The sequence below is a fragment of the Caretta caretta genome, chromosome 5 (genome assembly GCF_965140235.1).
Source record: "Caretta caretta isolate rCarCar2 chromosome 5, rCarCar1.hap1, whole genome shotgun sequence".
In the NCBI taxonomy this organism is placed as follows: domain Eukaryota; kingdom Metazoa; phylum Chordata; order Testudines; family Cheloniidae; genus Caretta; species Caretta caretta.
Genome location: NC_134210.1, coordinates 74,316,443 through 74,342,660, shown reverse-complemented (window position 1 = coordinate 74,342,660; position 26,218 = coordinate 74,316,443). Strand labels below are relative to the sequence as shown.

Sequence of the window (26,218 nt, the reverse complement as noted above, 5' to 3'; positions counted from 1 at the left end):
TGCCTTTCAAAATCTGAGGGCATGTCTACACTTACCTCTGGAGCAATCGATCCAGCGGGGGTCGATTTATCGCATGTAGTGAAGACGCAATAAATCTACTGCTGAGCGCTCTCCCATTAACTCTGGTATGCCACCAGAGTGAGAAGCGTAGGCGGAGTCAATGGGGGAGCGTCAGCAGTCAACCCCCTGCAGTGAAGACACCATAGTAAGTAGTGTCAACTTCAGCTACGCTATTTTCTTAGCTGAAGTTGCATAATTTAGATAGACTCAGCTCGCTCCCCCAGTGTAGACCAGGCCTGAGAGGGATGAGGTGTGGTACATGCTTTCAGAAGTCTTAAAAGAGCAACACTCTGATGCAAAAACTACAGAACCCAAACCACCAAAAAAAGAAAATCAACTCTTGGTGACATCTGACTCAGATGATGAAAATGAACAGGTATTGGTCTGCGCTGCGTTATCGAGCAGAACCCATCATCAGCATGGATGCATGTCCCCTCGAATGGTGGTTGAGGCATGAAGGGACAGACGAATATTTAGCGCATCTGGCATGTAAATTTCTTGCAACACCGGCTACAACGGTGCCATGCGAACGCCTGCTCTCACTTTCAGGTGACATTTTAAACAAGATGCGGGCAGCATTATCTCCTACAAATGTAAACAAACTTTTGTCTGAGCCATTTGCTGAACAAGAAGTAGGACTGAGTGGATCTGTAAGCTCTAAAGTTTTATACTTTTATTTTTTGTACATAATTCTACATTTGTAAGTTCAACTTTCATGATAAAGAGATTGCACTAAGTACTTGTACTAAGTGAATTGAAAATTACTATTTTTTACAGTGCAAATATTTATAATAATAGAATACCATTTATATAAATATTTTGGGATGTTTTCCACATTTTCAAACACATTGATTTCAATTACAACACAGAATACAAAGTGTACAGCGTTCACTTTATATTTATTTTTAACAGTGTGATTAATCACAATTAATTTTTTTATTGCTTGACAGCCCTAAATTAATTACATTATAGTCGCTATTACTGAGTAGTTCAGCTATAATTCACTTCTTGAACCAGATCCTGTGTTCCACTTCGGACTAAATGAAGAACTGCCTCTCTCCTAAAGGATTCCAGGACTAGCTGCTGTAGCTGAGGCTGGGCTGTGTAATTCGCACTTGGAGGGAGGCCTCATTTCTTGGAGGATGGAATTAGGGAGGTAAACAGATGATTAGGTTGAAAACATAACTAAACAGAACTACCTTATTTGTGCTAAATAAGGTAAGTAAATAGGTCAGTAGGCTAAAAAGACCAAATGTCTGAGCCAGCTAAGATAAAAGGGAGAACATCCAGTTCACCATTTACTCACAATGGCCAAAATAGGAATGTAGATAAGAGGTAAAGCGTAAATTGAGCATGGACAGAGCATGCTGCCCAGAGATTAGTTCCTGCAAAGTTACCATGCCCGTCCAAAAACTTGTGATGCAATATGTAGTAAAAGCTATACAATGTGCAAATACATATAAAGGAAGAGGTTTGCTGTGTAACTTTGCATGTGTGATATATCCCATACCCACCACCTATGCATGAGTCTGCTCAGCTCAGTAGAGATTTGCTCTATGCCAAATAAAGGAACCTGAGTGACTAAATGTGCAGTCTGAGTTTTTTGGATCCCAAACCGGAAAAAGTATTCTAAATAAGCTGAGTGGAAAAGATATCAGAGGGAATCCCAGTAGTTGCTCCAAGAAGCAGTCATTCATGGTGTCTAGAAATTTTTTCTCTGCATCCTGTCCAGAGGTGACTTGTTCCCAGAAAATAATGGGGATAGTTGAAATCCCCCATTATTATTGGGTTTTCTGTTTCATGTAGCCTCTAATCTCCCTGAGCATTTCATAGTCACTATCCTCATCCAGGGCAAGTAGTCAGTAGTATATTCCTACTTCTATTATTATTTATTATGCAAGCATGGCATTTCTATCCATGGAGAAACCATGGTACTGTTTGATTCATTTAATATTTTTACTATATTTGTTTCTATGCTTTCTTTCCCATAGAGTGCCACTCTCCCACCAGTATAAGACTATGAGCCACAAAGCTTGGGTATAGGAACGCTTGCCTAACAGTGAATATGGAGAAGGCTGAGGAGGTGTGGGACTCCCTAGACCAGGCTGCTGAGCAGGTCCGCCAGTAGTTTTCACCCCTCCTGTAGGATGTCAGTGCCCAGTTACAGGCCCTGGTGGAGAAGCTGCAAGGGAAACTCCAGCTGAAACAGCCCCTGCTCACCCAACACTGTAACCACCCAACAGCCCAGAGCCCTGGCAATCCAGGGGCCTGCATTCTCAGGTCCCCCACTGTACTGTCCTGCCCACTGATACCAAGCTAGCCACAGAGGTCTGTGACTCCTGGAGCAAACAGGCATGAGTCATGTCACCTGCTAAACCCACTCCAGACCTCCTGCAGGGGTCCAGTTCTTCATTGTCCCTGTGGATGAACCCCAGTGCATAGACGTTGCCACTCCAACCCTGTGCTCACACTTGGGCCTGGTAAAAATGATGCCACAAGGCTCAGGGCAACTATGAATTGGGCCCTGAGCTGCGTTTGTGCATGTCCTGGAGACGTGAGGGGGGATAAGTTCTGCCCATCCCATTCTCCCCTCTCTAACCACAGCTGAACGTGATGCCCCTATCCTATCCCTGCTGTTAGATCTCTTGTGTTCACCAGTGCTTTCACCTGTAACTACATAAATTCTTGCTTTGGGCATAAGGTTAAAAAAAAAATGAACAGGGAGAGGCAGGCACCCAAGAACACAATCCACAAAGCTAATATGCTAAGAAGAGAACTGCCTAAATTAGCCCATGGAAGGTGCTGATGCTACAGCTGTGTCCGATGCCCCACCTCTCTCTGAGATAAGTCCCTTGGTCTGCTAGAGATCCATCAATGGGGGGGAAATCATAGAATACCAGGGTTGGAAGGGACCTCAGGTGGTCATCTAGTCCAACCCCCTACTCAAAGCAGGATCAATTCCCAACAAATCATCCCAGCCAGGGCTTTGTCAAGCCTGACCTTAAAAACCTCTAAGGAAGGAGATTCCACCACCTCCCTAGGTAACGCATTCCAGTGCTACACCACCCTCCTAGTGAAAAAGTTTTTCCTAATATCCGGCCTGGTACTCCCTGTGTAAGTACCCTAAGCACTAGGCTATAGAATCATTCTTTGTCTGCCCCAATTAATATTTAACTATTCAACTTGATCTGAGAGTGCCACATGCCCTTTCAAATTCCTCTTCAGCTGGCAAAAGGGGTCTTGAACCAGGGGCCTCCTACATTCTAGGCCAGTACTTGAGCCACAAGATTAAAACCTCCTCTGCGGATGAGTCCTGGCTGTTCTGTGTGAAGCTTCCATGAGGGGTCCAATCTAATAGCATATTCGCAAGTGGCCTACTGGATTAGGTCCCTCCATATGACTTAAGGGGCTGAATGCCTCTTTCCCAGTTTGTGAATTGCTCTGGGGCTTAGCGGGAGATAGGCATCTGAACATCTGAAGTGAGGCAGCAGTATTCGTCCTCAGGCAGGAGACAGGTACTCAGCCACCTCAAGTGGGGCTGCAGAGTGCACGCCCAGAGGCAAAACCATAGGAGCTGAGTGACTTTAGGAGCCCACGGGGTTATGCCGCAGCCCAGTGGGAGTTTTGTGGGTCACAGCGGTGCCTTAAAATGGAACAACGCCTAAATCACTTTTTGGAGCCTCCTCTATAACTACTGCCACTGGGCCCAGAGGTTCATTGCGCCCAGTGTTCTCTCATTCGGGTACGGCGGTGCCCAGTACCGGGCGCTACAGAGGAAGGTGAAAGAACCCCTGAAATGGGAACTGATGCAGTAACATGCCACACCACGAAAGCTTCTGAATGCCTCCCCAGGGCGGCTGGCTTACGCCTTGACGCATGAAGAGCAAAGGAGGGTGAGGTGATACCGTTTCTTGGCCCAACTAAGGGGGGTGAAAGAGACACGCTTCCAATACACCGAGCTCTTCTTCGGGCTCGTCGCTTTTCCAAACTGGGGGACGGGACGGGACATTTTAATCTCTCACGTGACCCGTGGATGCCCTTGTGCGCACCTATGTTCCAGCCGCTTTCCAATTCACCGTTTAGGAAGAACAGAAAAGGGAGGCGGGGGCCTGGCTCCCATGGTGCCCGCCCTGGCTCAGCCAGCCCAGCGCGGCCCCGAGTCAGGCGCGGCGAGTCGGCTCCCCGGAGGAGGCAGGCCGCGCCGGGCGCTCCCGGCGGCGCTCGGCGTGAGGGGGCGGGGTCCTGCCGGTCACACGCGCTGTGGCCGGGCCCCGCCCTGGCCCCTCGCCAGCCAGTGTCACCGCTTCCGCCTGGGGGAAAGGACCAGCGGCCCCGCTCCCTCTGCCCGGTAAGTGACTCCGGCGGGGCGCCCCAGACTCCACCCGCGGCGCTTCCCTTCCTGGGGGGAGACCCGCCGAAAGCCTGGGCCCCAGCCGCTTCCCCTGAGCTACAGGCCCACGCGACGCCCCGGCCAGACCCTGCGCAGCGCGCGGCCCCGCCGCTCCTCCCCTGCGTGCGCGTCCCGCACCGCCTGCCCTGCGGCTGCCTCGCTGCCCCACCCCGCTCCCTGCGCTCAGACACCAGCCGGTGTCGTGTCTTAAACTGCTCCCTGTAGGAATGTGCCAGTGGTTGCAGTTACCGGTATGTGGTGGAGTGTAAGAAACGGCTATTGTAAGAAACTGCTACCTGATGTAGCAAGTGACCCCTGCGCTCCTGGCAGGATAAAGTATTATCGCGACCTTTCCTCCTGACACGTGTTTGTCCAACTCGCTCTTAAAAATCTCTGCTGATGGAGATTCTCTTCCCTAGGCAATTTATTCCAGGGCTTAACCACCCTGACAGGAAGTTTTTCCTGTTGTCCACCCTAAACCTCCCTTGCTGCAATTTAAGCCCATTGCTTCTTTGCTATCCTCAGAGGTTAAGAAGAACAATTCTTCTGACTCCTCTTTGTAACAACCTTTTATGTACTTGAGAACGGTTATCATGTTTCAGTCTTCCTTCATAGGGTATGTTTTCTAGCCCTTTAATCATTTTTGTTGTTCTTCTCTGGACTTCCTCCTGTTTCTCCACATCTTTCCTGAAATGTGGCACCCAGAACTGGACACACTATTTCAGTTGAGGCCTAATCAGCACGGAGTACAGCAGATTAATTACGTCAGATTAATTACTTTTCGTATCTTGTTTATGACACTCCTGTGAATACATGCCAGAATGATGTTTCCTTTTTTTGCAGCAGTGTCACACTGTTGACTCATATTTAGCTTGTGGTCCACTATGACCTCCAGAACCCTTTCCACAGTACTCTTTCCTAGGAAGTCGTATCCTATTTTGTATGTATGCAACTGATTGTTCCTTCATAAATGGATTACTTTGCATTTGTCCTTATTGAATTTCATTCTATTTACTTCAGACCATTTCTCCAGTTTATCTAGATCATTTTGAATTTTAACCCTATCCTCCAAAGCACTTCTAACCCGTCCCAGCTTGGTTTCGTCTGCAAACTTTATAAGTGTACTCTTTATGCCATTATCTAAATCATTGATGAAGATATTGAACAGAAACTTATCCAGACTGATCTCTGGGGGACCACATTCATTATGCCCTTCCAGCATGACTGTGAACCATTGATAATTACTCTCTGGGAATGGTTTTCCAACCAGTTTTGCACCCACCTTATAGTAGCTCCACCTAGGTTGCATTTCCCTAGTTTGTTTATAAGAAGGTTGTGTGACACAGTTTATATTTATATATAAGAAGATATACCATGTTGTCCACTTCCTCCCCATCAACAAGGCTTGTTACCCTGTCAAAGAACGCTATCAGGTTGGTTTGACAGATTTGTTGTTGACAAATCCATGCTGCCTGTTACTTATCACCTTATTTTCTTCTAGATGTTTGCAAATTGATTGCTTAATTATTTGCTCCATTATCTTTCCGGGTACACAAGTTAAGCTGAATGGTCAGTAATTCCCCGGGTTATCCTTATTTTCCTTTTTGTACATTGGCACTATAATTGTCCTTTTCTAGTCTTCTGAAATCTAAGAAGTGGGCTTTTTACCCACGAAACCTTATGCCCAAATAAATCTGTTAGTCTTTAAGATGCCACTGGACTCCTTTTCCCCCGTCTTCCATGACTTTTCAAAGATAATAGCTAAAGGCTCAGATATCTCCTCAGTCAGCTCCGTGAGTATTCTAGGATGCATTTCATCAGGCTCTGGTGACTTGAAGACATCTAACTTGTCGAAGTAATTTTTAACTTGTTCTTTCCCTATTTTAGCTTCTTCTGATCCTACCTCTCTTTCACTGGCATTCACTATATTAGACATCCAATCACCAACAACCTTCTTGGTGAAAACCGAAACAAAGAACTCATTAAAAAGAAAAGGAGTACTTGTGGCACCTTAGAGACTAACCAATTTATTTGAGCATAAGCTTTCGTGAGCTACAGCTCGCTTCATAGGTCCGCGCCGCTTCCAGCAGCTCCCATTGGCCTGGAGCAGCGAACTGCGGCCACTGGGAGCCGCGATCGGCCGAACCTGTGGATGCGGCAGGTAAACAAACCGGCCTGACCCGCCAGGGGCTTTCCCCGCACAAGCAGCGGAACAAGTTGGGGAACCACTGCTCTAGCTAGTTTGATCTAATTTTGTGCCTTGGCCTTTCTAATTTTGTTCCTACATACTTGTGTTATTTGTTTATATTCATCCTTTGTAATTTGACCTAGTTTCCACTTTTTGTAGGACTTTTTTTTTAAAGATCATTGACAGTCACCTGGTTAAGCCAGAGAGGTCTTTTCCTATCTTTTCTATGCAGTGCTATAGTTTGCTCTTGCACCCTTAATAATGTCTCTTTGAAAAACTGCCAACTGTCTTCAATTGTTTTTCTCCTTAGACTTGCTTCCCATCGGATCTTACCTACCAACTTCCTGAGTTTGCTAAAGGCTGCCTTCTTGAAATCCCATTATTTTTATTTTGCTGTTCTCCCTCCTACCATTTCTTAGAATCATAAACTTTATCATTTCATGATCACTTTTCCCCAAGCTGCCTTCCACTTTCAAATTCTCAACCAGTTCCTCCGTATTTGTCCAAATCAAATCTAGAACAGCCTCTCCCCTTGTAGCTTTCTTCACCTTCTGAAATAAAAAATTGTCTCCAATACATTCCAAGAACTTGTTGGATAATCCGGGCCCTGCTGTGTTATTTTCCCAACAGATGTCTGGGTAGCTGAAGTCCCCCATCCCCATCATTTATTTACACTTGAGATTAAACAAGAGTCTAGGTGGGCATAAGCAGTGGTGCAAATAAGCCGATACGATCATTTATTGCTGGCACACCATACTGGAAAGACATATTCTGTATCCGCTGAACACCACAGGGCTCTCCCGGGAACCACACCGCCGAAAGGAGCAGAATGTGGGGCCACCCAGGCAGCTCCTCCGGCGCCTCTATTCCGACCCCAGCCCTGTCCGTTCCAGTAGGGCTGTACAGACCCCAGACAGGAGATATAGCTGTGTGGAAGGCCTGTGGGCAGGGTTGGGGGTGGTGGAGGAGCCGGAAGAGCTGCCGGCATGGGGCCACTGGGCAGCCCCACGTTCTGTTCCTTTTGCTGATGCAGTTCCCGGGAGAGCCCTGCTGTTCAGCAGGTACAGATTTCTATCTGTGGATATCCACATCCGTGGGTATAAATTTGACAGTCAGGAAAGGTGACAGGTGGTGGGGGCACAAAGGATCATGTCACCCTTCCCAGGTTCATGTATTCCCATGGGTTACTTGGAGCATTTGACAGTCTTTTGAAATTTGACTTAAATAGATTTTTGGGAGAAAAAAAATATCAGTTATAGCTCTTTTTGGTGTTACTTGTAACAATAGTAGGTACAAATTTTCAGATCAAAGTGTGATTTTTCAAGTTTACTCTGAGGAATGTAAGATACATGAAAGCAGAGGTAGCACCATTCTGTAGAATCAAACTAGAAGCTAGGGCAGAGGTGGGCCACGTCCGGCCTGCGGGACCCTCCTACCCGGCCCCTGAGCTCCTGGCCTGGGAGGCTCGCCCCCGACCCCTCCTCTGCAGTTCCCCCTCCCCTGCAGCCTCAACTCACTGTGCTGCTGGCACAATGCTCTGGGCAGTGGGACTGCAAGCTCCTGGGGCACCACAGCTGCAGAGCCCAGCCTGACCCGGTGCTCTGTGCTGCGCGATGCGTGGCTGGCTCCAGCCGGGCGGCGCAGCTGCCTATCCGCGTGCTCTGGTCAGCGCAGCTGTAGCGCTGCCAGCCACCGGTGCTCCAGGCAGCGCGGTAAGGGGGGTTGGGTAGAGGGCAGGGGAGTTTGGGGTGATGGTCTGGGAGCGGGGGTGTGGATAGAGGTTGGAGTGGTCAGAGGGCGTGGAACAGGGGGGTTGAATGGGGGCAGAGGTCCCGGGGGGCAAGTCAGGAAGGAGGGAGGGTTGGATGGGGCGGCGGGGGGCAATCAGGGGCAGGGGTTCCGGCGGCAGTAGGGGACAGGGAGAAGGGGTGGTTGGGTGGGGCATGGATTCCAGGGGTGGGGGGCAGTCAGGATTGAGAGGAGGGGTTGGATGGGGTGGTGGGAGGTCCAGGTCTGGTCAGGGAACAGGGGGGGTTGGATGGGGCAGGAGTCCCAGGGGGCCATCAGGGGGCAAGAAGCGAGGCAGGGTCGGATAGGGGGCTGGGCCACACCTGGCTGTTTGGGGAGGCACAGCCTCCCCTAACCGTCCCTCCATACAATTTCAGAAACCCAATGTGGCCCTCAAGCCGAAAAGTTTGCCCGCCCCTGAGCTAGGGCATAGTCTCCTTAGTTCAAGTCTACAGCATTAAAAACTTCTGCTCTGGGAAAGGAGGGACTTGGAAGTGAGAGGGGAATTCTTGGGGAGAAAACACCTAGAAACAGCTTTCTCAGGGGGGAGCTCAGAGTATAGTAAGGCTTGGAAGGATTAGATTTTTGTTGGTAAATGTCAGTAAACATTGGTTTCATCATACGCTCTCAAATGGATGAAAATACATTTCCATTGATAACTGAAATTTACAGATAGGCAAAATAAGGAAAATACTGCATGAGAACTTTATTAGATTAAAATATCCAGTGATTTAGACTTTTAAATTAGGGTTGTTACAAATAGATTAGTGAATGAATTCAAACAGGTATGAAGTAAAAATGGGTATGATTTACTTTGTATAACTGGACATGATGCTGACAGTTTGTGTTATAGCAGTTTATAAAGCTTTAACTATTTGAATCTCAATGTCTACTGTCATTAAATAAATATCTGATCCCTGTAATTTCTTGCAACTGTGAAAAGTTAAATATTTTAAAATGCTTACAAATAAACATTGATATTATCCATTGACATTATGAAGAAAATATTCTGTCAAGCCTGGCTATAGTTCATTTTTATTGAAACTAAAGGAAACCCTGAAAGGGGGTTTGTTCTGGACACTCAACCCAGTGTGTGTGAGTTGCGGTGAGAGTGGAATGACTCTTTTATTCTATTAAAATAATTAACAAATTATTAATCAGCATTAAAAACTAAATATTGATATCTGGTGAAATTCAGAGAAGATATGCACAAATCCTTCTGAGCCTAGATATATTTTGTAATATGTAACTTGCTTTTTTTCCCCTTCCTGTTACTGAAAAAAGTATGACAGCATTGTGTAAACCTTCCCCAAATGCTTCTCCATTCTGTAGTTAAAAAGATAAAATGTTATTCTGGCAAAAGTTAAATTACAGAAATTGGGGCCAAATTGGCACTGTGTTCTTACTTAAAGTTTTAATTTTATTAAAAAAAATCATACATTCTCCCTGTGAAGAAACACTCGTTATTGGGCTCTGCCAACAAAAATACATATTTGCCAAAGAGTGACTAGTAATAATCTGACCCTTCATGTTATAAGAATCTGGACAAAATCATCCTCTCCTCAAGGGATACTGCTGGCTGAGTCTCAGCCCTACCTCTTCCCACTCTTGCTCTGTGGAGCACTGCCCTGTCCAGAACTCCAGGACAGTAGTTTCCTTCTGGTCCAAGGGAAGAAGAAAATACCCAGAGCTGTAGCCTCACATCATCTGGACCTGATTCTGCTAATACCAGTGTAAATCAAGAGAAACTCCACTGAGGTCAGTGGAATTATACCACTGTAAAAACAGTATTAAAACAGAATCAGGCCCATAAGTCTTAGGTGAGAATCATAGAATATAAGGGTTGGAAGGGACCCCAGAAGGTCATCTAGTCCAACCCCCTGCTCGAAGCAGGACCAATTCCCAGTTAAATCATCCCAGCCAGGGCTTTGTCAAGCCTGACCTTAAAAACCTCTAAGGAAGGAGATTCTACCACCTCCCTAGGTAACGCATTCCAGTGTTTCACCACCCTCTTAGTGAAAAAGTTTTTCCTAATATCCAATCTAAACCTCCCCCACTGCAGCTTAAGACCATTACTCCTCGTTCTGTCATCTGATACCATTGAGAACAGTCTAGAGCCATCCTCTTTGGAACCCCCTTTCAGGTAGTTGAAAGCAGCTATCAAATTCCCCCTCATTCTTCTCTTCTGCAGGCTAAACAATCCCAGCTCCCTCAGCCTCTCCTCATAACTCATGTGTTCCAGACCCCTAATCATTTTTGTTGCCCTTCGCTGGACTCTCTCCAATTTATCCACATCCTTCTTGAAGTGTGGGGCCCAAAACTGGACACAGTACTCCAGATGAGGCCTCACTAATGTCGAATAGAGGGGAACGATCACGTCCCTCGATCTGCTCGCTATGCCCCTACTTATACATCCCAAAATGCCATTGGCCTTCTTGGCAACAAGGGCACACTGCTGACTCATATCCAGCTTCTCGTCCACTGTCACCCCTAGGTCCTTTTCCGCAGAACTGCTGCCTAGCCATTCGGTCCCTAGTCTGTAGCTGTGCATTGGGTTCTTCCGTCCTAAGTGCAGGACCCTGCACTTATCCTTATTGAACCTCATCAGATTTCTTTTGGCCCAATCCTCCAATTTGTCTAGGTCCTTCTGTATCCTATCCCTCCCCTCCAGCGTATCTACCACTCCTCCCAGTTTAGTATCATCCGCAAATTTGCTGAGAGTGCAATCCACACCATCCTCCAGATCATTTATGAAGATATTGAACAAAACCGGCCCCAGGACCGACCCTTGGGGCACTCCACTTGATACCGGCTGCCAACTAGACATGGAGCCATTGATAACTACCCGTTGAGCCCGACAATCTAGCCAGCTTTCTACCCACCTTGTAGTGCATTCATCCAGCCCATACTTCCTTAACTTGCTGACAAGAATACTGTGGGAGACCGTGTCAAAAGCTTTGCTAAAGTCAAGAAACAATACATCCACTGCTTTCCCTTCATCCACAGAACCAGTAATCTCATCATAGAAGGCGATTAGATTAGTCAGGCATGACCTTCCCTTGGTGAATCCATGCTGGCTGAGGATCTGCTGGATCTCAGACTCTTCTGCTTATTGAAATGGAATGGATCATTTTGGCCAAGTATTAATTCTGTAAAACATGTTGACATACATTTAATATAAAGGATGATGTACATGCTGATGCTATGTTGTAAGTATGTGTCACAAGGTGGCGCTGTTCCAACTAAAATAAAATCTGTTCCAATATTGCAAAGAAAAAAAACTGAATTTCAGCACTTTAAAAAAAAAATACAGCAGGTACGGGCAATGCAAGAGCAAACTGCTTTTCATTTAGGTATTTGCATGGTGGATCGGCCAAAATATTGGTTTAACTTTTTTTCTTATACTGTATCTGTTTGCAAAATTTGTGCAATTTTCATGCAACTTTTCAAAAACAATTTCTTTCTCAGCAATGAGCAACGTTAACAAGTCTGTATGTGTGCTGTGGAGGACAAATAAATTGTTACGGCACCAAAGCTAGGTTAAAGCTTCTAGGGCATATTAATAAACAGGAATAAATATCCTTTGAAATGTCAGGTTTTTTAAGAATATTTTTCATTAATTTGAAATCAGTGAGGCTATTCACATGGTAAATGTTTATAGGATTGGAGCAATATGGTCCTTGGTGAAATGATCCATTTCACAATATTACTTTCTAAAAAGCAAACATAAGATGACAATATAGCTCATCTATTTAATACAAGGTAGTGTTGTATTATTGCAGAAATGTGTGTGCTTTATGATGCTGTTGTCAATACGACTTGTCAAAATAAATAGGAAAGCATTTTAATCAATAGATATACAAACCAGTAGTCCACCTTGGATGAATTTAATTTTATTAAAATCCCAGAAAAGGTATCAAGGCTTTTAGACACTAATCTACATGTAAAGAGAAGTGTTACAAAACAATTCAATAATTGCCATATACTCCTTAATTTTCATTAGTGCTATATTATTAACAGATAATAATCACTTTAAAGTAGAAGCAAGTCTATAGCTTATGGCTGTGACATTTTTAATAGCTGATTGAATTCTGGTTACATGATAAAGCAGACCAAGTTTTAGTTAAAAGTATGCTGCTATCATGGGTCAGTGGTTTTAATGGGAAACACAAATCATCTTGGAGTGATGCACTAAAATAGAAAGTTAGCAACGTTCTCTTTTGGGAAAGAACTGCATGTGAAAAAAACCAGATACTAAAATCCCACTACAATGATTTGGTTTGTTGGCTCAGGTCATCATTTCATGAGAAATTACAAAATCGTTCATCTGTTTTCTTCAGTGTATGTATAGATTTCTTGATCCCCTTCAGTGTCATTCTGCTAGGGCTCTGTCAAAGCAGTCGCTCTATCGTTAGTAGAACATCATGACTTATATGTCACTCAAGAAATATGGATGCCCCTTTACTGGAGCACACAGAAACTGAATCACATTCCTTGGCATGTTCCAAATGAATAGCTAACCCTTTGTACAGCACTTTAACTAAAAATATTCTGCATAATATTATCTGTTTTTTTTAAATTATTTATTCACTTGCGTCAATGATGAAAACTTAATCTTTTTTAAAAGTACAAAAAGATTACCAGTTTCCCTTTGCTTTCATTGTGCCATTTCACATCGGTTAGAGATGGGGAAGATCTATTACATTAAATAGTAAAATGCTAGCCAATACAGGATGGATCCCAAACAATTTATAGTGCTTTATCTAATTCAGTTTCAAAGTGAGACTAGCAAAGAGTCCACCACCACTTCCTTGCAGAGACTATTTCATAACTTAATAGTTTTCACAACCAGAAGGGTTTTTTTTCTGATATCCAGCCTAAATTGTTCTTTTCTTAATTTCATTTAATCACTGGGCATCATACCATTTTTACCCATTCTAAAAACAATTCCAATCCCTCCTTGTTTTTTACATTTATCGTCATATGTTTATAAATTGTGTTACGATGTCTCCTTCAATTATTGTTTCACCAGTCTATGCATACTTGCATCTTTCCTCCTCGGTCATTTCTAGTTCTTTAAACATTTTTATAGCTCTTCTATAAGGCCATATGTATAATACAAGTATGTGGCTATGTGGGTCTAATCCAATTTCCATAGAAGTCTATTGGAAGCTTTTCACTGACTTCTGTGGGAAGGGAACCAGACTCTAAATCTCCATTTGCGTTGTATGAATCTACAGAAATAGAACTTTGTGGGAATATTTTTGGAATTTCAATAAAATTGAAGGTTATCAAATGGCTTTATAATCAACTAACCATTGTCACATATAATTCCTGGTTTTCTGCAGAATTCAGTGCATTTATGGAGGGAGCCTTGTTGCATAATTTAGATCTAACATACTGTATAATACATAGGCTCTTGCTCTTCTATGAATTTACTCCAATTTGCTGACATCTTTTTGGTGAACATCTTTAAGGTGAACACAGTATTCAAGGTGTAATCTTACCAGAGATCTATATAGTTGGACAGTTAACTCTCTGTTCCATGACATGCTGCTGCTGTAGTCTAACAACACTTTTTTCTTTGCTGAAATATCGTATTGCTCGCTCATATAATTTATTGTCCACTTTTGCCACCAGGTCCCTTTCAGCATTTTTGCTATCTTTCATTAAGATGTATAATAGCCCAATTCAGACAGTTCAGGTTATTTCTAGATTGCTATGAATGCCTTTTTTAGGTTGTCATAAGATTCAACAGCTTTTTACTTTTTGTTTTTTAGAGTGAAATGAGTAGATGTTAACCACGTGAACACATCTTCTGACGTGTATGTTTATCATAATGGGCAACACTAAGTCCAAAAGAAATCCTCCCCCTCTACCAAATAACACAGAAAAGGATACCAATGTGAGTGCAGGCGAGAGAGACTTCAAGCAAAATCATGAATTGTGTGGCCTGTCTCTTGACATAGAAGGGATCGCTACAAGTGTTCCAGAAATTCTCAGCAGTGATGAGGATCCTGAGGATGTGTTTTACAAGTTTGTGATTCTGCATGCTCAGAATGATGCAGATGAAGCCAGCCGACTCCGGCATCTGCTACAAAATAATTTTTGTATTAAACCTGGAATAATCTTTGCTGAAATGCCAAGTGGTAGACATTTCTTACAAAACTTAAATGATGCTGTGAATAGGTCAGCATGGACTATTATTCTGTTGACAGAACATTTCTTGAGTGAGGCTTGGTGTGAGTTCCAGTCTTATGCCTCCCTGATGAACGCTCTTAACAAACAGCATAAATATAACTCTGTCATACCACTGAGGCCACTGAATAATCCACTTCCAAGAGAGAAGACTCCTTGTGTTCTGCAAGCCATTAATGCCCTGGAAGAAGATAGTCCTGGCTTTGCTAAACAAGTGGAGAAGATTTTCCAGGAGTCTAAATATAGGCAACAGCAAGCAATGTGGAAGAAAGAAAGAATAAATGAGACACACTAGAGCTATTGGAATGATGAAAGACATGCATAAAGACAGTTAAATCGACAATTAAATTGAAGGAGGTAAATTAGTTTACTCATTTTACTTACTCATCTCAAGTACGAGAGAAACACCTTCTTTTGAGAAACTAACCCACAGAAAACATGGTGGAAAGAGTTTCCCATAAAGACATTGTTTTTATTCGCAAAAAGCAAAGGAGTACTTGTGGCACCTTAGAGACTAACCAATTTATTTGAGCATAAGCTCAAATTTATGCATCCGATGAAGTGAGCTGTAGCTCACGAAAGCTTATGCTCAAATAAATTGGTTAGTCTCTAAGGTGCCACAAGTACTTCTTTTCTTTTTGCAAATACAGACTAACACGGCTGCTACTCTGAAACCTGTCATTGTTTTTATTACTTAACATCTGTATGTTTTCAGCAGTATTATCAAGATGTGGCCAATCATCACCTTGACCCTTTTATTTATGATATGCCACTTCCCCTACCCATATCTATTTGGCTTCTCTTTATATTGTACGCTCTACTGGGCAGATACCGTGTCTTCCTTTAAGTTTGTACAGCTCCTCACATGTAGCTGCTACTGGAAACAAATAATAAATAGGGTAGTACTAACAGTGGCTGCTACTGAGAGCCAACAAAAGCGGCACAGGATGACATCCTGTAAGGAAGCTATTCTATTAATAACAATCTTTAGATCAGAAATATAAATATATTAAAAATACTTACAAGTGTTACAAAACCAGGGAAATATATTTGGCGCCCTACAAAATATATGCTGCTATCTTAAGAAATAAGAATCTCAAAATATGTGTGCACTACTTTTGTCATGTTTGCAATTGTTAAAAAGCATATATTTTCTAATTATGCATCTTGACCAAATGGGTAGGTGCATTTTACAAATTAAAATAAACAAACACTCTCAATTTCTTTTGACTAAACTTGTTTTTTGTTCAAATCTTAAAGAAAAAACTGACAAAGTGATGCATAGAGAGATGGAACTTGGGAAACTGTGAAGATCTTAGAGATAAGATGTACCTGAAGAAGAGCTCTCTGTAGCTCAAAAGCTTGTCTCTTTCATCAACAGAAGTTAGCGAAAAGATATTACCTCACCCACCTGGTCTCTCTTAAAGATAAGAGTCATGCATTCATGTTTGAAAAGAAGGAAGGGAGTAATTTTAGAAGTTAAATAATTTTGAGTTATTTAAGTTTAAAACACTTTCAGTATCCCAGTTCTTAGGCATATTTCCCCAGATTTATTAAAATGGATCTACACTGGTATGTGTTTTTCCTGTACATGATAGGATTAACGCCTATGATTCAATTGTTTAAGTCAGATTTAAGTGCACTTGTGTAATGTTGATGGGGAGCGAAGGAAGTATTAATCCAGTAGTAAAGTCTTTGCTGTTTCTAATGAAAAGGGAAGCATAACATTTGGGTATTTTAATATTTTTTAATACCCATTTCTGTGTCAGTGTTTCATTCTCTGAAATCACTTGTTCTATGCAAGTGGTAACCATGAACTTCTGATCAAAACCAGTTATCCCTTGCTGAGGAGAAAAGACAGTAGGATTTGATCCTTGGCACAATATCTGTTCAATAGCAGTTGGACATTAGGAGATCCTGTATTCTAATCCTGACTTGCTGCATGACCTCAGAGAAGCAATTTCTCCTGCTGCCTCAATTTCCTTCTCTCTAAAATGAGAATAATACTTTCACACTTTCCTGACAAAGGTGTTATGGAATTAGTTATGTCTGTACAGTGCTTTGAACATAATATATATAAATGCTATGCACAATCAGGCCACATCAGCCTATCGTGGTAAAACCAAAGAGAAGTGAAATTGGGGAGGAAATCTCCATATGCATTCCCTCACGTAGCTCCCTTGCAACATCATCTTGCTGCGAAGGGGATTTGCCCCCATGGGGAGGAGGAGGTATATCCACTCTAAACCCATCAGATCCCCATAGGGCCCTCTGCCCCTACACCACCTGTAGTTCTGGTGGCCCCATTAGCTAGTTTTACACTTCCCCGATCCTAGGCCTTTGCCACAGACAGACCAAGTGCACCTATATTAAAGCAGCCTTCGGTTTGCTCTAAAATACAGCCAATACAATAGCCTTCAGGGGCTGTTATGGCAGCTAGGAATCACCAAGACAATGGGAAGCTCTGGCCATGCACCCTACACCAACCAACTAGCAGGCTGTGATGTAGGAGCTGTTACAGTGGTTTTGTAGCACACTAGCTTCGGGCTGTTTTGCACCAATAGAGTTACACAAGGTGCCCTTAGTACAGCTGAGGATCAGGGCCTATTTATTCATTGTGATATTTATGATGTCAGGGACTCTGACAACAGAGTGAAACTTCTTATTGGCTATGAATCTCTTCTCATTTATATTGTGTACCAAAACAAACCCCTGCTGGGAGACCCCCCTGCTGACTGACCAGATACTAAATCGGTATGGAGGCTGATAGCTTTGCCGAACATTCAAAAATGAATAAATACTATTGTCTAAGGTTGAAATGTTGTCAGTCAGGCCTCTCTAAGGTCTGGTAAGGTCTCCAGAACAAGTCTTGCTCCAGTCCCCTTGGGATTTTCCTAGCCACTGAAGAACCCCTGAAATTCCTTAGTGACCTAGTACAGTGTCCAACGCAGACAATGTTGACTACAATTGCTCAGCAACTACTAGAGCAGCTGGCAGCATCAGATAGACAGCTAAGAGGAGAGTATGTAAAGACTGGATTTAGGATTATAAAACAAAACTGTGATCAGCATGAACAGAACCTTGTTCTGTTGCCTTACAGTGCAGGGTACAAGTCCTATCTACTTTCCTTAAAGGGATGGGTGGATCAAGGGAGGAAGATTTTAATTCTGAAGGTTAGTAGAGCTCTTTTGTGTACGTTGATCCATTTGATTTAATTACTGTCTGGTTTTTATTAATTTTTTAAAATTTTTTACTTTTCAATAGCAAAATCACAATAGAAAAATAATTTTCGGGGGGGGGGTTTCTTTTCTAAAATTAAAGTTACCATCTGTAATGTACAACATACCATTAATATGTATATGCAACAACCTTAATATTAACTGTGAAATCAAATAATTAAATGCTTTGCAACTTATGGGTGGAAACACACACAAGGAAGGAAGGAAAGTATGAAAGCAGGGGGAAAAAGAAGGTGGAGAAAGAGTTAAGGGGGTGAAGCAAGGGGAAGCAGGTCTGGACTGGCCCCTGGGCCTTGGAGTTCCTTAGTCAAACGTTGCTAAAAATGGAGCTCCCATTTCTTTAAACTCGGGTAGTTGGTCCTTGTGGAGAAAGTAACCCTTTGGCCACTAGGTCAAAGAAGTCAGAACATTATTGTTCTACTCTGTGCCATGATTTATTTTCATCTGTAAAATCATTCGCTTTGTGGCTGCTCTCAGAAACCATGAACAATATGCTGCAGAGAGGCCCAAATTCAACAGTAAATATCCTAATATGTAGTTCTTGGCTGATGTTTGATTGCTAAAGCCCAAAATTATTTTAATTCTAGTACCAACTTCTTTCTACATGTTTAACCAGAAGACATTCCCACAACATGTGGTACTGTCATGTGTTTTTAAAAGAATTAAAAGAAAACTAGATAGTGACCCGAAATAAAAATGACCCTCTCGCTACGTCTGCAAGCTTCCATGGGACAACTTATACCCTGCCATTCCATGCTCTACCAAATTTGTGGAGACTCCTAAATCCTGCAGTTCCTTTGTAGCCCAAAGGGAGCATGTAGCTGATCACAGTCTGCCATCCTACCAGGTTCTACTCAGGCCTTGTCTACACTACAATTTTGTCGACAAAAGTCAGCTTTCATCAATAAAACAGTGGTGTACACATTGAAATGCTCATCTGACCACGTAACTTCCCTGCTATGCCGACAAAATAAAACCACCTTGATAAGAGGCACAGATATTTTTGCAATGTAGTTTGAGCGACACAGTAACAGTGTACGACACTATGCTTGTTTATGTCACCCTAATTGGCCTTCAGATGGTGTCCCACAATGCCCATCATGACCTCTCTGGTGAGCAGCTTGAACTCTGCTGCCCCGCATGCACTTCTTCCCAGTTAAAGGCCCACAAATTTTGAAATTCCTCTTTCCATTTGCTCGGCCTGGACTGTTCATACAACATGTTCACAGCTGATCCTGCTGGCTTTCTGCAACAGACGCACTCCTTCATGGAATACACTGGAGCTGTTGGATCTGCTGGGTCTGTGGGGAGAGGAGGCTATGCAGTTGCAGCTTTGCTCAAGCCATAGGAACTTTGATATCTGCGGGCAGATTGCTCGTGGTATGTAGGAGAAGGGACATGCTAAGATCAAGGAGCTGAGGTGGGCGTACCAGAAGGAAAGGGACATCAACCATTGTTCTGGTGCAGCACTAAAGATATGCTGCTTCTACGAGGAGCTGCACACCATCCTGGGCAGTGGCCCCATGGATACTTCGGGGGACTGAAGGCAGCGACCAGTGGAGTCTAGCCAATACCAGCATTCCATGAAGCAGGGTAGTTGTAGCCGTATCAGTCCCTGAATATTAGACAGACAAGGTGAATGAAGTAATACCTTTTACTGGACCACCTTCTGGTGGTGAGAGAATGTCTTCTGACTACAGAGATGGTAACAGGCCACTCTACCTTGAATGGTCCCTTAGAATATGTACTAACTACTTATGCTAAACAATCTGTTCCATCTTGCATTTAGCTGTGATGCTGGAGTACCTTTTCCAGACCTGAAGAAGAGCTGTGTGTGGCTCAAAAGCTTGTCTCTCAATAACAGAAGTTGGTCCAATAGAAGATACTACTTCACCCACCTTGTTCCTGATAATTAAGTGAATGTCTGGCTGGGAGTTAGTGTTACTGACTTCAGCCAAATCAAACTTCTGTTGTCTGTCATAAGCTGAAATTCTGTCATGATTCCTGTTCAGCACCACTTTTGGGTCGGACACATTCTAATGCCATAAGATTCTCAAAAAGAAAAGGAGTACTTGTAGCACCTTAGAGACTAACAAATTTATTTGAGCATAAGATGCTCAGATACCCTAGTGATGAGTGTGGTATTAGAAAGGTACATAGAGATTTTTATGGCAGGGAGATGAAAGTAGTATCTCTATGAAGACAAGCCCAACAAAGACCCATATTATCCAACTGTAATTATATTGTATGTATAATTATATATTTTGACTGACAACACTATAGATTATAAGTGATGCATTTTAATTTTCCTAAAGGCCTAACAAAGTGCTAAGGCTATAATTAACATGACTAGGCTATTTAGTTGGTTGTTTCTTTTCTAAAAATGTACCCATTACAAAACTTCTGGGAGCATGTAGAAAATACCTATCAACCAAACCAACAAATGGCATAACATGAACTGTCCTCGTTACTATCTCACCCCAGCCCCCATTCATCACTGAATACATAAGCCTTCCATTGCTCCCTGAATATCAACAGACTCTAGCTCTGAAGAGGATCCTAACGGGAACAGGAAAGAATCCACTGATTGTCCTTCATGTGGGAACAAATGATACAGCTAGATTCTCGCTGGAACGTATCAAGGGAGACTATGCCAGGCTGGGGAAGACGCTTAAGGAAATCAAGGCTCAGGTGATCTTCAGTGGGATTCTGCCTGTTCCTAGAAAAGGGCAACAAAGGTGTGACAAGATTATGATGCTCAACAGATGGCCCAGGCACTGGTGCTATAAGGAGGGCTTTGGGATGTATGACAACTGGGAAGCATTCATGGACAGAGGACTGCTCTCAGGATGGACTTCACCTGGGTAAGGAGGGAACTTCTAGGATGGAGGATGGCACAACTGATCAAGAGAGCTTTAAACTAGGAATCTGGGGAAGATGGTTGGGAGATGTCCAGGTAATCTCCATGCCGGATTTTTACATTGAGAGGGAAGAAAATGGACATAAGGAGGAAGGGTAGTGTACATACCAGTCTAATAGGTGATACTGGTGGTAGAATGTCTGTGCCTTATTGGGTAAAGAATGTGAGCGAGGCCAAACAGCAAAAATTAAGATGTTTGTACACTAATGCGAGGAGCCTAGGTAACAAAATGGAGGAACTAAAGCTACTGGTGCAGGAAGTGAAAACAGATATTATAGGGATAACAGAAACATGGTGGAATAGTAGTCATGATTGGGCTACAGGTATTGAAGGGTATGTGTTGTTTAGGAAAGACAGAAATAAAGGCAAAGGTGGTGGAGTAGCATTGTATATCAATACTGAGGTAGACTGTAAAGAAATTAAAAGTGATGGAATGGATAAGAGAGTCTGTCTGGGCAAAAATCACATTGAGGAAGAAAGCTACTAGAGCCTCCCTTGGGATAGTGCTTGGGGTGTGCTATAGACCGCCGGGATCTGATGTGGATATGGATAGAGACCTCTTTAATGTTTTTAATGGAGTAAATACTAATGGAAACTGCGTGATTATGGGAGATGTTAACTTCCCAGATATAGACTGGAGGACAAGTGCTAGTAATAATAATAGGGCTCAGATTTTCCTGGATAAGATAGCTGATGAATTCCTTCACCAAGTAGTTGCTGAACCAACAAGAGGGGATGCCATTTTAGATTTGATTTTGGTGAGTAGTGAGGACCTCATAGAAGAAATGGTTGTAGGGGACAACCTTGGTTCGACCTATCATGAGCTAATTCAGTTCAAACTAAATGGAAGCATAAACAAAAATAGATCTGTGACTAGGGTTTTTGATTTCAAAAGAGCTAACTTTAATAAATTAAGGAAATTAGTTTGGGAAGTGGATTGGACTGAAAAACTTGTGGATCTAAAGGCGGAGGAGGCCTGAAATTACGTCAAGTCAAAGTTGCAGAAACTATCGGAAGCCTGCATCCCAAGAAAGGGGAAAAAATTCATAGGCAGGAGTTGTAGACCAAGCTGGATGAGCAAGCACCTTAGAGAGGTGATTAAGAAAAAGCAGAAGGCCTACAAGGAGTGAAAGATGGGAGGGATTAGCAAGGAAAGCTACCTTATTGAGGTCAGAACATGTAGGGATAAAGTGAGAAAGGCCAAAAGCCATGTAGAGTTGGACCTTGTAAAGGAAATTAAAACCAATAGTAAAAGGTTCTATAGCTATATAAATAGGAAGAAAACAAAAAAAGAAGAAGTGGGACCGCTAAACACTGAGGATGGAGTGGAGGTTAAGGATAATCTAGGCATGGCTCAATATCTAAACAAATACTTTGCCTCAGTCTTTAATGAGGAGCTTATGGATAATGGTAGGACGACAAATGGGAAGGAGGATATGGAGGTAGATATTACCACATCCGAGGTAGAAGCCAAACTTGAACAGCTTAATGGGACTAAATCGGGGGGCCCAGAAGGAATCTTGAATATTCATTCAAGAATATTAAAGGAGCTGGCACATGAAATTTCAAGCCCATTAGCAAAAATTTTTAATGAATCTGTAAACTCAGGGGTTGTACCGTATGACTGGAGAATTGCTAACATAGTTCCTATTTTTAAGAAAGGGAAAAAAAGTGTTCTGGGTAACTACAGGCCTGTTAGTTTGACATCTGTAGTATGCAAGGTCTTGGAAAAATTTTTGAAGGAGAAAGTAGTTAAGGACATTGAGGTCAATGGTAATTGGGACAAAATACAACATGGTTTTACAAAAGGTAGATCGTGTCAAACCAACCTGATCTTCTTTGAGAAGGTAACAGATTTTTTAGACAAAGGAAACGCAGTGGATCTAATTTATCTCGATTTCAGTGAGGCATGTGATACAGTTCCACATGGGGAATTATGAGCTAAATTGGAAAAGATGGGAATCAATATGAAAATTGAAAGGTGGATAAGGAACTGGTTAAAGGGGAGACTACAACAGGTCACACTGAAGGGTGAACTGTCAGGCTGGAAGGAGGTTACTAGTGGAGTTCCTCAGGGATCGGTTTTGGGACCAATCTTATTTAATCTTTTAATTACTGACCTTGGCACAAAAAGTGGGAGTGTGCTAATAAAGTTTGCGGATGACCCAAAGCTGGGAGGTATTGCCAATACAGAGAAGGACCGGGATATCATACAGGAAGATCTGGATGACCTTGTAAACTGGAGTAATAGTAATAGGATGAAATTTAATAGTGAAAAGTGCAAGGTCATGCATTTAGGGATTAATAACAAGAATTTTTGTTATAAACTGGGGACGCATCACTTGGAAGTAACAGGGGAGGAGAAGGACCTCGGAGTATTGGTTGATCATAGGATGACTATGAGCCGCCAATGTGATACTGCTGTGAAAAAAGCTAATGCGAACTTGGGATGCATCAGGTGAGGTATTTCCAGGAGAGATAAGGAGGTGTTAGTACCTTATACAAGGCACTGGTGAGACCTCATCTGGAATACTGTTGTGCAGTTCTGGTCTCCCATGTTTAAGAAGGATGAATTCAAACTGGAACAGGTACAGAGAAGGGCTACTAGGATGATCCGAGGAATGGAAAACCTGTCTTATGAAAGGAGACTCAAAGAGCTTGGCTTGTTTAGCCTAACCAAAAGAAGGCTGAGGGGAGATATGATTGCTCTCTATAAATATACACCAGAGGGATAAATACCACAGAGGGAGAGGAATTATTTAAACTCAGTACCAATGTGGACACAAGAACAAATGGATATAAACTGGCCACCAGGAAGTTTAGACTTGAAATTAGACGAAGGTTTCTAACTATCAGAGGAGTGAAGTTCTGGAACAGCCTTCCAAGTGAAGCAGTGGGGGTAAAAGACATATTGGCTTCAAGACTAAGCTTGATATGTTTATGGAAGGGATGATATGATGGAATAGCCTAATTTTGGCAATTAATTGATCTCTAACTATTCATGGTAAATAGGCCCAATGGCCTGTGATGGGATGTTAGATGGGGTGGGATCTGAGTTACTACAGAGAATTTTTTCCTGGGTGTCTGGCCGGTGAGTCTTGCCCACATGCTCAGGGTTTAGCTGATTGCCATATTTGGGGTCAGGAAGGAATTTTCCTCCAGGGCAGATTAGCAGAGGCCCTGGGGGTTTTTTGCCTTTCTCTGCAGCATTGGACACAAGTCACTTGCTGGAGGATTCTCTGCACCTCGAAGTCTTTAAACCACAATTTGAGGACTTCACAAGCTCAGACATAGGTTAGAGCAGGGACGGGCAAACTTTTTGGCCAGAGGGCCACATCGGGTTTTGGAAATTGTATGGAGGGCCGGTTATGGGAGGCTGTTCCCCCTATCTGCCCCCCCCCCTTGCTTCTTGCCCCTGATGCCTTCCTCCGGGACTCCTGCCCCCATCTAACCCCCCTGTTCCATGATGGCCCCCCCAGGACCTCTGCCCCATCCACCCGCCTTCCCTGTCCCCTGACTGACCCCACTGTCCCATCCAACCCCCCCTCCTTCCTGACTGTCCCCCCCAGGACCCCGCCCCCATTCAACACCCCTCCCCCCATTCGCTGTCCTCTGACTGCCCCAACCCGAGCCACACCCCTGCTCCCTGACCACCACCCCAAACTCCCCTGCCTTCTATCCAACCTCCCCTGCCCCCTTACTGGTGCTCCAGGCAGCGCGGTAAGGGGCCAGGGAGCAGGGGGGATTGGATAGAGGGCAGGGGAATTTGGGGTGGTGGTCTGGGAGCGGGGGTGTGGATAGAGGTTGGAGCAGTCAGTGGGCATGGAACAGGGGGGTTGAATGGGGGCAGGGGTTCCGGGGGGCAGTCAGGAAGGAGGGGGGGTTGGATGGGGCAGTGGGGGGCAGTCAGGGAAGTGGGGTGGATGGGGCAGAGGTCCTGGGGGGGCCATCATGGAACAGGGGGGTTAGATGGGGCAGGAGTCCCAGAGGAGGGCATCAGGGGCGAGAAGCAAGGGGGGGGCAGATAGGGGGAACAGCCTCCCCTAACCGCCCCTCCATACAATTTCCAAAACCTGATGTGGCCCTCAGGCCAAAAAGTTTGCCTGCCCCTGCACTAGTCCCTCAGAACTCAACTCTGAGCCTGTTAGTAGGAGCACCTCATCTGATGTATATTGTCAGGATGATACATAAGGAAAGAGGTAATCTCTAAATAGCCAGCACCCAAGGGATTTATAGATATAAAATGAGAGCCAATGTAATCTATGGGGCTAATAAGCTCCCTACAGGTAGCACTACAAAGCAAGCAAACAGCTGCAATCTGCTGTAACTAAAGCTTCTGAGGGGTCTCCGTAAGTAGCCCTATATAGAGTTCATTTTAGTAATCCAATGTGGAGAGCACAGAGTAGGCATTCACGTACTACATCAATGGGGGCGTAACCTAGATAAAGGGAGAAGTTGACTAAATAAATAACTACTGCAAGACCTAAATAAAAGTAAAAGTTGTAACTCCTTAGTCAAATGTAGCTAGCAAAAGCTATTTATGGACACCACTGCCACCCAAGAATGCTAGAGAAGATAGAGATCCAGGAGGATTTCCCAGAGTACAACTCTCTTTGACAAAAGATAGGCACAACTCCTCAATAGGCAGTTAAGTCAGAATGAGAATGACATCAGCATCTCTGATGATTCCTACTGCTGGAGAAGAAACTGGACCAACCTGCCTCAGGCACCCAGATAGGTGAGACAGAGGGGTGGGATAGAAACTGGGAGAGAGAGAGAGAGGAATGTACAAACAGGATGTTGAAAGTCCTCTCTATATTCCTTCACTCATTCCAGATGGCCTGTTGGGCTTTTGACAAACTGATGCCAGCACAACTTCCTCTATGGTGAGAAGATCCAACTCTCATTCTCCCTGCTCTACAGCAGCATATTCGGCCTCAGAGGACCAACAGAACATCAGTATTTGGACCACATGACACCTACAAACACTGGGGTTGCTGATGCTTCTCAAGCCAGAATGCAGCTATGCTTCTGAACAAAGCTACCCTATCTGCCCCTACTCAGTTTCTCTAGGGCAGGGGTTCTCAAACTTTTTTGCTGGGACCCCCTCTGAAAATATTTCAGGCTGTGATGATCCCCACCCCTCAAAAATTCCATGCCATGTTACCCGTACTTCTATGCAGCTGCTGGTGTTGGTGCTGCTTTCAGAGCTCTCCGCCCACCCAGTTCTGAAGGCAGTGCCACCATGAGCAGCAGTGCAAAAGTAAGGGTGGCAATACCATACCATCTCATGACCACCACCCCCATCCACCACAATAGCCTTGCAACCCTCTTCTGGGTCAGAACACCCATTTTGAGAAACGCTGCTCTAGAGACAGGTTTAAATCATCACACAGTCAGAACAGATTAACAGGCAACCTTTTATTAATAATTTA

At 43.6% G+C, this 26,218-nt stretch overlaps 1 protein-coding gene across 1 annotated transcript; it reads left to right on the top strand.

Annotated features, from left to right (window-relative positions):
* The first annotated feature begins 4,071 nt into the window (after positions 1 to 4,071).
* Positions 4,072 to 15,848, top strand: TICAM2 (TIR domain containing adaptor molecule 2). The gene is made up of 2 exons (XM_048851334.2): positions 4,072 to 4,408; positions 14,207 to 15,848. Exon 2 carries the CDS (start codon positions 14,254 to 14,256, stop codon positions 14,917 to 14,919), a length of 666 nt encoding a protein of 221 aa, XP_048707291.1. The 5' UTR covers positions 4,072 to 4,408; positions 14,207 to 14,253; the 3' UTR covers positions 14,920 to 15,848.
* The last annotated feature ends 10,370 nt before the right edge of the window (positions 15,849 to 26,218 follow it).

What these genes read in the sequence shown, in the direction of transcription:
- TICAM2 (XM_048851334.2), top strand. Translation starts at nt 14,254, where the DNA reads ATGTTTATCATAATGGGCAACACTAAGTCCAAAAGAAATCCTCCCCCT.